Raw genomic sequence first — 12,756 nt, 5'->3', positions numbered from 1 at the left:
ATCTGCTAACTATCAAGCAACTACGAAATCAATTATGATCAATTCAATAAACTATAACAAAGTAAGTATTTGTAGACCATATTTGCAAAGCCGGATCGATAAGGCTTGGTTGGCATATTGGCTAATATCTAGTTTTAGAGACTAGTTGATATGCTGCAGAGATGTCATGGGGCCAGAAGTAACCGTTAGGTTTTGAAATATGGTGTTTTATTCAGCATTAGATTCGATACAAATATGCAGACATACAGTTTTCTGGCATATTGGAGTTGCTTTGATTTCCATCATGGAAGAAAAGTGCAGGATGTTGAGAGCTAGAGTTAATGTAACAGGTCAGATGTAACTTGAGTTAGGGCTAGCCTAATCCTGGAAATGAGCAAATGGATTTTTTGATTTTGGAAAAGAATATCTTACTGAGTGTGGTATAACTGGAGCTAAATGACCCTGTTGGGTGTCGACTCAATCAAGATAAGCAGTTTTAGTTAGCAGCAACTTGTGAACTATATTAGAGTGAGACATGAATGGTCAAAAAAACAAAGTTAATCTGGATTAGAAGCAAACATTCTTGATAGAAATTTTTTCTCAGTTTTCATATGGTAAATGTGGCAATATTACATGAGCAAACCCACTAAAGCTGAAAAAGAAAGGGGAAATAAAACTATTAGTAAACAACTTGTGGTTCAAACTCTGCAAAATCTACAGATCCAGATTCAATTGGTGGCATCAGATATGCAGCCAAGATTTCAGAAACCAATGCAGCAACAAGAGGAATCCTTTTCAAGTTCTTCACCAACGAAATGTCTTCGCTCTCCCCAACTGCCATCAGCTTCTCATTAATCTCCACCATCCTGTCCAACTTCCTTTTAAATTCCGGGTTTTCAACATCCGGCACAGCTGGGAAAATTCTAGCTGTTGTGCGGTTAGTCTACATACAGAAAATTTCAGTTAACAGTCAGGAATCAGTTCCAAGAATCTAAAAAATTTGGATAACTATTGACATCTATAGTTGAAGACAACTGCTTGTGTCACATATCAACTTAAGTAAGTTTGAGAAGGCAAGCAAATGAGCAAATAACTTGATGCATTAGTATATAACCTATGCTCCAGGCAATCTAAAACTCACCTCAATGATAACATGCATATCAAATTCTTTGGTATTCAATCCAATGCCTTCATAGAAAGCTGTCCGCTGGCAATCATTGAGGTACATTGTCACATAGACCTGCAATATAAATTCTCAGAGATGTAAGATGAGAGAATTATCCATCTTATGTTAACTGGTGAAGCGGCAAACAGGACCTAGACATTAGTTTTCACTTCATCAAAAGAGCATTAGAATTAAATTAGGATCCAAAATTAACACTAGCTATTAAAAGAAAATAAGGGAAGTTTACAGTGTATATGCAAAATTACCGATAAGCAGAAGAAGCGAGACCACAACTTAGCCTTCCAATCATTGAGGAATTGAGGTTGTGCCTTTAACAAGGCAGAAAAGAAATCACCGTGTCTATTCTCATCTTGGCACCAATTCTCAAAGTACTTGAAAATGGGATAACACTGGTACTCAGGATTGGCCTTGAGATGTCTGTAAATAGTTATGTATCTCCAGTATCCAATTTTCTCAGATAAATAAGTGGCATAGAAGATGAACTTTGGCTTGAAGAATGTGTATTTCCTAGCTTTTGTCAAGAAACCCAAGTCCAATGCCAGATTGAAGTCAGACAGACCCTTGTTCAAAAATCTGCCACCAAGCAATACCATCATCTTATTGTTACTAGCTCCAGTTATGTATTTGTTAACATTACATGTTATTATGAACAAATTCTTGAGAATCAATGGCACTAATGAAAGAAACAAACATACCCAGCATGCCTAGCTTCATCTCTGGACATTAGAGAGAAAATCTCTGCTACAACAGGATTGGTTTTCTACAGCATCAATTGTTAAGTTAGTTAATGTGTAGCTATACCACAAAACAAAAAGAACCCAATTAAAATTAAGATATTGAATTTTGATACCTTGAGCCTCCTTCCAAGCTCCTTGTAGAGAAGGAAACCAGAGAACTCAGCAGTGCAAGACCTCTCCAAGAACTCAACAAAGATCTGTCTCAAAGGGCCTTCCATCTTATCAGCAGCTTCCTTGAACTCCTTGTTCCTTACAAAGTGGGTCTGGTTGTAATCAGTCTTGAATTCTTGAAGCAGTGCCTCAAATTCAGACTGGTTAAGGTTCTTGTTGATTTCAGTGTTGAAAAGGGTCTCCATTTCATCAAAATCAGTGGTGTAGAATCTTGGTGTCAAAAGGGTTTCTTTGATAGCAGTTTGTTTAGCTTTCTTGCTTGGCTTTGGTTTTGTTGGCTGTGCAGTTGCTGACATTTTAATAGTGTTGAATTTGGAGTGAGAAAATGTTCTTTTTGGGTTCCCAAATTTAGGACTGCTGCTAAACTTGGAGATGGGTTTCACAAGTGCCATCTCTGCTGCCATGTTTCTTCTTTGGTCTGGCTATGGTAATGTAACAATATGAATTGAAGTGAGAACTGAAGAGTGGAGGGAAGAAGGGACTAAGAAAGTGAAGGATAGGATTTATGATTTATAATTGGTCGACAGCTGATTCAATCTCATCCAAGGAAATCCAGGAGTCTAAATGGGTGTTTGACACGTGTCGGGGTTTTATAGGCCTGTCTTGATTACTTCCAGTGGTTTGTGATAACTGATAATGCCATTTTGGACAATGGCTTTGTGGTCTTACTTTCAGTTCAACGGATTCTTCTCACAACTTCAGATTTTTTTTTTTTTAATTTTGTTTGTCCAATCTTTGTTTTTCCTTTTTCTTTTTGCAATTTAATTTCAACTTAAAACCTAACTTAATTTGTAATTAGAACATCTTCACTTTGATAACAAGGATAAGAAGAAAAACACCAAGAAGTTTAATGCAGACCCATAGCCTTTGAACTTAACATGAATAGAACATGATATAATATAAAATCAAGATCCAACATTTTTTATTAGTATATATTTGACAAATTGAGGTAACTTCATCAACAGGAAATCAAATATCCTACAATTCTTACTATTATCAACAGAAAACACACCATCCGTCTTAAAATTATAAAAACGAAAGGAGCAAGAAAAAGTCCTATTTAGGCAACCAAATCTCAAACATTTTACCCTTACAGACACTGTAAACTTCCTTGTGTTTTTCTACATTATTACAAAACATTTCATTTACAACTTGCAACAAGCACAACCCAAATTGTATGATGAAGATTTCGAACTGTTTATCAAACTCTAGTTCTTCTCTAGCAAAAAGCAGCATTGGTAAGGTAGCTCCTAACCTTTAGGAAGCCACTTCCAGCCCTCCGAAGGGTCCAACCAACCCGCACTGTCAATACAATAAACTTGAATTGAACTCCGCATTGAAGAGATGTTTCTTGCAAAACCTGTCACAGGATATTTTGAGATGACAAGGTAAGAGTGAGTCAATTCAAAGAAACAATTAGAGTAAACAAATATAAGAATGAAACTTTAGAATGATAGAGGAGCATCTAACAATTATCTATAAATATAGGGTACTAGAAGATAGCAATTCAATCTGATTCTTCTAATTGGTACTCCATAGAGTTTACACCAATTCTTCCATGAACAAGATTATTGTAGCTTGTAGATGAAATCTGCTATGATTCAATGAAATAAAATAATCTAAAAACTCTATACTGTATATTGATGACAAGCTACCTCCTTTATATATGAAGAGTACAAAGAAAAATGGTCCAAAGCTCATTGACTAGTTATTCCAATGTACTATTAGGAGCAAAGCATCTGAAAACATATTTTGCCCAAGGTTCATCCATTGGCTCAATTGGACGAACTAACAGAGGAGCTAATGCCATTTTTATTCAAATATTTTCAACATATAATGTAGGTAAACATATAATGAAGAAAACCAGTGCAAAAAAATGAATAAGAAGTGCTGCATTGTGCTCATTTCATCTGAAAAACTACTTGATTTGACATTAAAGCTTTGAATTTCCACCCTAAATGAGTTAGCTATGCATAATAAAATTTTTACTCTTACACTGCCTAATTTTTAACTGTTGGATTATGATGTTATCTGATCTATCAATTAGTATACTATTGCAACTATTCTATATACTAGTTCAAAATTCCAAAACAGCAAGTACCAGCTAAAACAGACAAAAAGGAAGACAACTGTAATTGAAAGAAAAGCAAAATCAAGACCTCTTAGCTTGAAGGAATGGTTCTGTTATTTCATGTGAATTTTAATTATCATTTGATTCCCTGTGAGTTAGCCCATCTCCAGTAATAGAACTCTTGATAGAACCTCTTGCCCCATCTTCAACAAAAGAGGTTTCAGCAGATTCTCTGACTTCAGCTTCAGCATTATATCTTTGTGCAATTTCTCTTACTTCATCTTCAGTGCTAGAATTTTTCACTCCATCTCCAGCAGTAGAACATTCCACAGATTCTCTTGAGCTCAAGGAAGATTCTTGTACTTCATTCCGAATATCTAAACCTTGTACAGAATCTCTCAGTTCATCTCCCACAACAGAGATTTGCAACAGTGGTTTTGGTACTTGCTCGCCTCGTAAGAATGGGTCAGAAGAAGGCATTTCTTCTTGCTCCCTTGTCTTGGAATTATCATCTGAATCATCATCATCATCATAATCCAAATTTCGCAGAATTTCCGGAAGGGAATAATTCCTTTCTTCTGTGAGCTTAGCTCCCATTTCAATGTCAATTTTCTCCTTTGAGCGAACAAAACCATCCCCAAGGCTTGGCAAGACTGGTGTCGCCACCATATTCTCATCTTCCTCTATGAATGAACGGAATTTATTCATTGAAGGTGGAATCTTAGTGAAAAATATTTCTATCACATTTCTTATCATTCCCTTATTGTATGGATTCTCCTTCTTATCATATCTGTAACGGAAATTCTCATAGGTGGTCTGCATTATGACAAAACCAGGATGTGTTAATAGGAGTTTAACAAAAAAAATCTCAGAAAAGCCAAGGAAAGGATACATGTACATATCAAGTACTTGTGCATGTAAATAAAAAAGGAAAAAAGAAAGTATGCTAATGTAACAGGTGAAAAGAAAAATACTAAGAAATCACAAAAACATGGCTGTAAAGAAAAAGAAAAAGAAAACGTAGACATCAGATATAAAAGCTATTTACACACTTCAATGGGTAATAGAACTGTCACAACCTGAACCAGAGTAGACAACTGCTACTTAACAAATTTGACAGAACTATAGGACTGAATTGTACATAATGGACTATGTGAATGACTAGATACTGTGGATTGGGGAGTGAAAAGGAGAATTGAAATAATTGGCGGTTGAAATTGCCTGGCAGTCAAAAAGTTAACATTTGGAAATTGCATTCTTTTCTTATTTATTAGTGTACAGTTGTCAATTGCACAGATGCATGAAAGCCCACAATATATCCCCACTTAGGGTAACTGAAGCTAACATTACCTAAATGAGAATTAAATGGTTCTATACAACTTCAATTCACAAATAGTTATACTTGAAATCATAAACATTCAAGAGATTGTAAAAGCAATATTGCTAGAAAGAAGATAGTTACTAAGATGGATAGAAAATACAAGTTCTGTTCAAAAAAGTTACCAAAGAAATCCAAACACACAAATTGTGACACAAGCTTCAAAAGATAAACAATTAAAGACATGACAATGAGGAGTATAAATTAGTTAAATAGGAAAGAAATCCTTATCATCATCAACTACAAGATCATATTTTTAATTCCAGTACATGTAAGTTAAAGCCCTCGGTATCTATTTCCTCTTCATATGTTGCCATCTAAATTAGTTGTTTCCTCATTTAAAATTGCGCACAAATTAATCTTAAACCTGAAATTCCTTTTTATTGCTGGTACTCCAAACAGTCAAGTTGAATGAAAGGAAAGAGATAGCTTTAGTTGGGAATAAAGCACCCTCCAAAATACAACATAATCACCACCAAAATTACAATTATCGAATTTAATAATATGTAAACCAACCAATAACAAGCAAAAGAAAATCTCATCTGATGTACTAAGATAGTAACCTGGTTTGTGCAAATCAGATAGGAATGGAAAATTGTAAGGCCACCAACAAACCAGACAGCTATGAAGCAGTAGACTATGAGAAAATCGGAGAGGATATTGTGTGTTATGGCTTTCCAAGTATGCTCCTTTCTACTGAGGATGTGAATCCAGGAAAAGACAAACACATATATGCACAAAATAGTTGCTGTTGATATAAACATGAAGAAGAACCGGTAGTTACGCTGCAAACGATATCAAGTCATAATAAATCTGTTAGTTCCTAACAAAATCTTAATAACTTTTGGTAATCCTAGTTTAAGGTCCATTAACAATTTGGAAGTCATTTCTCCTATCCACTTTGAATTATGATCACTTAAAATTGTCCATTCCAGACCAAGCAGCTGACAAAAACAGTTAGCAGTACTCAAAAATACATCTGCGCAAGTACAATTTACTGCCTCTCAATTGCATCTTTATTTCAAGTATCTCGGTTTTAGTTTAGCTTTCCATCCATTCATATGCTCTTTGTAAGATTACATTTCAATCACTTAATGAGCATCCAATGACAGTTAGATGACCATAAATTAAAAATAGAAAAAGGGTTTCTATGTGATTTCACCTTAAGCATTTCCAGACAGATATTTATCAAAATATCTGTAAGTACTGATTTTAAGAGAAGGATTGTTAATGATTCATACGATATAAATCAGCATAGCCAGAACTTTACCAATAGAACGAGACAAAAAGATGATGTCTCCTGATCACCAAATGAAAGGAAATGAAATGATCTAAGAGCCCAACTGGAATTGATGATTAGAAAGTTCTTTACTATTCACTAGGTCTTTCTCCACTCTTTTTGTTTTTTTGGTTGGTGACTACTATTTCTCGAACTTGAATCAAGTTGTCAGATAGGTAGTCGTGTGTCTGATACATAAATTTCTTTTTCTTGTTTCTTTTTCTCACTTACGTTTTCTTTTTTCACTCAGAGCAACATATCCATGTATATGCATTTGAAATCCTATGGGTAAAAGTAAAGAGTCAGAAACAAAAGTTGAAAGTTAGCCTACTAAATCTAATAACAAGCAATTTAACATTTTATTTCCCTGGAAATACAAGAATGGAAAGAAAGAAAACTAAACTTACTATTCCAATGCATTGACCAACCCATGGACAGTGATGATCAAATCTCTGAACACAGTTGTTGCAGATTGAACAATGAGAAGCACGGGGAGGACGATAAAGCAAACAAGTATCACAGTACTTAACTTTTACTGTATGGCCATTTACCATTACGTCTTTTGTCCGGGGTAATTTTAAATGTGGAGTTCTACCATTGACCCACTCCATAGAAGGGGTAGCTATTTCAAGTGCTTCATCTGATTCAGGAGGCCGTGAATTTCTAGAGACTATTCCAGGATCTCTACTAGAGGTCATGAAAAGAAACAATAAATCCTGTGGAAAGATTGAGTTGATTTCAAAATCTACACTTTATAGAATAAGCTGCCATTGCTAGCAAAAGAAAATTCTTCACAGCCATTTTTTTCATGTAACTAGCAAATTAAGCAAAATGAAAACCCATAGAGAAGCTAAATACAGCATTACATAAACTAATTTCATTTTAGGTCTTAGGAATAACAGCAAGTTATATAATTGTGAAGACAGTAAAGGAATATGTCAACGAAATAAGGTTGGCAGAGACTTGAATACTTAGATGAGCAGTAAAACTAAGAACATCCATATCAATGCTGAGCACATACAGACGAGGCAGACATGGCAACCATTAATATACACTGAGAGAGGAATGAGATGGTTTTCCAAATCATGAGAAAATGAAAACCACAAGAAGGTTGAGAATATCCCAGTTACAATCGCAGAGAAGAAAAGACATAACCCAAAGATCAATAGGGCAAAATGGCGAAGAATAATTTAACATAACTTGGGTATTATATAAATGTATCTCTAAACTCAAGAAACTATATATAGGAGATAGAGAAAGGAGGAAAAAAGAATCATAAAACTGACCCCAAATAAATTAGAAATAAGGCTTCTTTGAGTTGGATTGGTTTCCAGAATAAGACACAGGTCTAGAAGCACTAAGGAGTTAAGAACTGTCAAATTTCAAGACCCTCACATTCTTGCAAATGTAACACAATAGGCTTCAGAATATAATACCAAGTGATATCAACTAATTATGCATGATGGAATGGCATAAAAAAAAATTTTACATAACGGGTGTGTTTGGGATTGTTGTTGGGTGTTGAAAAAGTAGATTTAAATTTTTTTTAATTTAATATGTTGATTTTTTTAATCTTTTATAAACTGCGTTTTTTCAAACCTGCTTTTTAAAAGAGCATCAATTTACCTGTTTCTTCGAAAAGCAATTTTCAAAACTAAAAAAATACAATAAAATAAAAATTGAGGTTGGAAAAGGACTTTTTCAAAAGAAAAACACCCCTAACATCCTATTTGAATGCTCTCAAACCTTGAAGGCTTTACGACACTTCATAACCAGAATGTAAAAATGAGTCAAAAATTCAAAAGTAATAGGATCATTAGGTAATGCAATAACTATTTTATATTAAGGCTACTAAGAGAACAACTCAATCAATTCATGCTTCCTTTTTCCTTCAAAAAGATGTAATTGCTATTTTTTATTGCAGAGGCCAGACTAAAAATGAAACACTTACTAAGATGGTTAGAAGCACTCCGACAATTAACACAGGACACCAATGGAAAGGATTTTTAGTATCTTTGTCCACAATCTTCAAGTAGGTTTTAATGCAAAAGGCAATTGCAGGTCCAGCAATAAGAAGTGTAGACAGAAACATTGATGCCACATCAGGACCAAATATCAATCTCCCACCACAAAAGAATCTCTGGGAAAAGGAAAAATAAACAATAAAGAGCAAAGCCTCATCATTTATAGAATTTCAAAGCTAAGGATGTTCAAGAACATAATAAAAACTCAATTGTGTGAACATCAGTTCTAACCCAAAAAGAAAAAAGAAAATAAATCCCAAATCACAATGTGTTAACTATTTATAAATACTAATACATCTATAGCTTATCAATAGATGCTATATAACATTTAAGGTGGAAAAGAAGAAAGAAACAAAATTCACAGGCTAGACACTCTATCTTGTGAGAGTACAGTAGAATGAGACTGCAATACACTTTAAGTTCCATTATCTACTACTGCAGTCATAAAATGATATTAGCAGAAGTTAGGAGATTCATATGGCAAACATGGCACAAGGCTCTCACTGAAAGACTAATAAACTTAACCAAATACAATTAGAATAAGCATCAGAGATGAGAGGAGACAAAAAGACAAAAAGTTAATCACATGATAGTATTGAAATCAATTAAACAAGCATTGTTACAACAATGTAAGATTTTATGACTTCATGAACTATTCGTACATAGCCTATTTCAGAAGAAATGTGTTAACACTTTAGTTTGATGTACGAAGTAGTTCCTATCCTTAATGGATAATTTACTTGAAACAATAGATCATCCCCAACCTTAATTGTTAGATAGCACGAACTACACTATAGTAATAAAGAAGACAAAGCAAGATAAAATCGCCTCCAGAATAGGTGAACCCAGAATTTTGGTTTCACTAATATTTCACATGGGTTGCATCCAGAAATGGAGACTAAGCAGGTTATAAAAATTTGTCAGAACATAATGCAAGTAATCCGGCAGTATGTGTATGGCTTCTGGTAGTTATTAGCGTTATCTCTCAGTACAGAGTGAATTGAAGAAAAACCAGAACATTCACCAGTAAACTGAAAGATTGATCAAAACCAATCCACATGTCCATTATCAATAAAATGAAAACAGACCAATACCCAATAAACTATACAGAAAACCCAGTTCAGTCCCATCTCATACAAAAAAAAATTAATAAAAGAAAAAAAAAAAACCCAGTTATCAAAGAGTCCCATAAAAGAAAGAAGACTTACATTGCTTCCTTTCCAGACTTGATACAGCCTCTTTGGTTTAGCATTAGAGGACATGCCTCGTGAATGAGAGGAAGCCAAATTTGAATTCATTTCTTTTGCATAATCTCTTTCACTTCTCTCACTTTCAAGAATTTAGTAATGTTTCAATCAACAGAATAACAACTTAACAAACCCAAAAATAATCCAAGAGGAAAATATTGGCGTGTATTATACGCAAGAAAAACAAGTGAAAAACAGAGATTAAGCAAGAGGCTTTCTGATTCAACAAAAGCAAAAAAGAAGAAGCTCCTTTACTCCAAACAAATTAAAAAAAAAAAAAACGAGAACACTGCATTAGAGAAAAAGCCCGATAATACCAAGAAAGATTCTCTAATGTTGTTGTTGTTGTTGCTGCAGCTGTTTGTTTTTTTTTTTTTTTTGCACTCCGTGTCTGTCTATCTGTATTTTCTCTTTGTAATTAAAATAAATGTTTTCAATTATAAGAGAATAATTATAAAAGGAATGATAATTACAAATGTAACCATAACCCATGAAACGCTGGCATAGCATTGACAGGTCATATGTTTCTTTTGCTTCGACTTTCGGCGGATGTTTCAATCTCTCGCGGTTCTTTCGCTCGCCTGGCGTTGTTGTTTTTCATTTTTGGTATATTTGTAAAAGTGACCCCATTCTTCTTATTATATTTCAATCAAGCCCTTAGACGTTGTTTTAGAAAAAGCTTTGATTTAGCTCCTGAAATTCACAGTCAGGTCAATTTGCTCTTCTTAACCTTTTGGCCAATTTAGTCTAAAGTTATGCGTTTTTCCTTTTAGCTCAAATCAACTTTTTAAGAGAGTTGTCTCAGCTCTGGATGGCAGTCGGCGGCTATTTTTGGATACTCAGAAACTTTGATATGACAGATTCGAATGATGATAAATAGATCTGAGACGGATTTAGAATCTAATTTTATTATCTGTGTCGAGTTCGGGTCAAGTTCAGATTTGAATCTACGGGTATCCGTTATCGAATACGATTATATTATATTTTATTTTTATTATTTAGAATATTATTTTAAATTTTATTAAATTTATGTTTGGATTGTATTAATATATTTAATATTTAAATTTGATTATTTTATACTTTATATTTTTATTTATATTAATTTATATTAATATATTTTAAAATTTATTTATTGTAAACGAGTTTGATAAATGGATACCCATTTAATTACCTGAATATTTATATAAACCGTTAGGGTACCCTCTACTCATTTAAATATCCATAAATATATTTACTAATTAGTTAATTTAAACGGATTTTAATCAGATTTCAATAGTACGTGAGTATTTTTATTCGGATTTCAGACGAATTCAGATAATAGAGATAATTTTTTAAAGGAATTTGGAATGGGTTCAGGTACGTGTATTTTAATTGAGTTCGGGTTCGAATATCCTAAAATGGACGGATACCCTACCCATTGCCATTTCTAGTCACTATTCATAAAAAAGGGAGCTTTTACAAAAATAAGCTAAAAGCACAAAAAAAGAAAAAAAGTTTTACTATAACAACGCTTTCTTTGCAAAAATACTGTAGCAATTTAAAATTGTTTCAATTATACTACATAGTTATTCTCTATTTAGAAATAACAAAAAAGCGCTCAATCTAAATAATGTAAAACACGAATTGGATCAATCTCATAGTACTTTCTACAACAATTGCAGAACTAAAATCCAACATTACGTGAGAAAAAAAAATCAAATCTAAGCGTTTGGTTTTAATTTCTTTAAAGATAGATCGAATACCAACTATTTCAGTTTTTTGGATAAATTTTTTATTCTTTTTATTAAAATTGAGTTAGAATTGATAAATCATTATCATTACAGGATTTTAGTAATACTTTAAAAATATTGAGTTGAATTTTGATGATTAGATTTTAAATTTGCAAATAAACATAAAATTCAGAAAAATAGTATATGTTTTCTGTAAAAATACTAGATATAATGTATTTTTTTCATAAAAATAGAAATAAAAAGGTATATATTATTAATAAATTGGTATATGTTTAGAAAAATATTATGAATCTTAATTGTTATGTTAAAAGTTGAAATTATATCATGCTGATCTTCTTTAGAATCTATCTAAATTTATTTATATGTCATTTAAATTTAAAAAATAATAAATATTCACATTAATTTCCTTTTTAACAAATCCACATTATAAGGTATATATTCTTAAGAAAATGGTATATTAAAAGTTGAAATTATATCATGTTGATTTTCTTTAGAATCTATCTTATTTTATATATATGTCATTTAAATTTTAAAAAATAATAAACATTCATATTAATTTCCTTTTTAACAAATCCACATTATAGGGTATATATTTTTAAGAAAATGGTACATGTTAGAAAAATGTATATTGAATATTATAATATGAATTTTATCTGGTAATCTATTTTTATTTTGAAATGAATTTCTTTTTCAGTACAATGGATTCAATACCAATGCTTATTCAACATGATAAAAAAATTGGATGAGAATATAAATTTTGTCAACTTTGAAGTAAACGAGATACTTATTTTAATTGAATTTAATTTTAAAAATATTTTACATAATAGCATTCACAATTATTAGAAATTAAAAATTAATGTTATATGATAATTTTTTTTATTATTCTATGAAATTATTGTAAGGTATGTATAGTTAAAGCATAATTGAGTAAAAAAATAGCAGCAAATGATATAT

The 12,756-nt window shown here is 32.4% G+C and overlaps 2 protein-coding genes across 3 annotated transcripts; both read right to left on the bottom strand.

Moving 5' to 3' along the window:
- Positions 1–562: 562 nt before the first annotated feature.
- LOC8289525 (magnesium-protoporphyrin IX monomethyl ester [oxidative] cyclase, chloroplastic) lies at positions 563–2,581 on the bottom strand. Its single transcript, XM_002523631.4, has 5 exons — positions 2,016–2,581; positions 1,861–1,925; positions 1,411–1,738; positions 1,121–1,219; positions 563–922 (listed from the first exon to the last, which is right to left on the bottom strand). The coding sequence occupies exons 1-5, from the start codon at positions 2,475–2,477 to the stop codon at positions 659–661; spliced, it is 1,218 nt and encodes a 405-aa protein (XP_002523677.1). The 5' UTR covers positions 2,478–2,581; the 3' UTR covers positions 563–658.
- Positions 2,582–2,968: 387 nt separating this feature from the next.
- Positions 2,969–10,622, bottom strand: LOC8289524 (probable protein S-acyltransferase 4). Of its 2 annotated transcripts, XM_002523630.4 has the most exons (6): positions 10,034–10,620; positions 8,753–8,941; positions 7,209–7,517; positions 6,086–6,307; positions 4,233–4,960; positions 2,969–3,433 (listed from the first exon to the last, which is right to left on the bottom strand). In XM_002523630.4, exons 1-5 carry the CDS (start codon positions 10,121–10,123, stop codon positions 4,274–4,276), a joined length of 1,497 nt encoding a protein of 498 aa, XP_002523676.2. In that variant the 5' UTR covers positions 10,124–10,620; the 3' UTR covers positions 2,969–3,433; positions 4,233–4,273. The 2 variants fall into 2 exon arrangements, with proteins under 2 accessions (XP_002523676.2, XP_015577566.2); XM_015722080.3 differs by lacking the exon at positions 6,086–6,307 and having other exon boundaries at positions 10,034–10,622.
- Between the last annotated feature and the right edge of the window lie 2,134 nt (positions 10,623–12,756).

The sequence above is a fragment of the Ricinus communis genome, chromosome 10, assembly GCF_019578655.1.
Source record: "Ricinus communis isolate WT05 ecotype wild-type chromosome 10, ASM1957865v1, whole genome shotgun sequence".
Taxonomy (NCBI): Eukaryota; Viridiplantae; Streptophyta; class Magnoliopsida; order Malpighiales; family Euphorbiaceae; genus Ricinus; species Ricinus communis.
The sequence above is the reverse complement of the archived record's forward strand: the minus strand, read 5'-3'. Positions and strand labels throughout refer to the sequence as shown.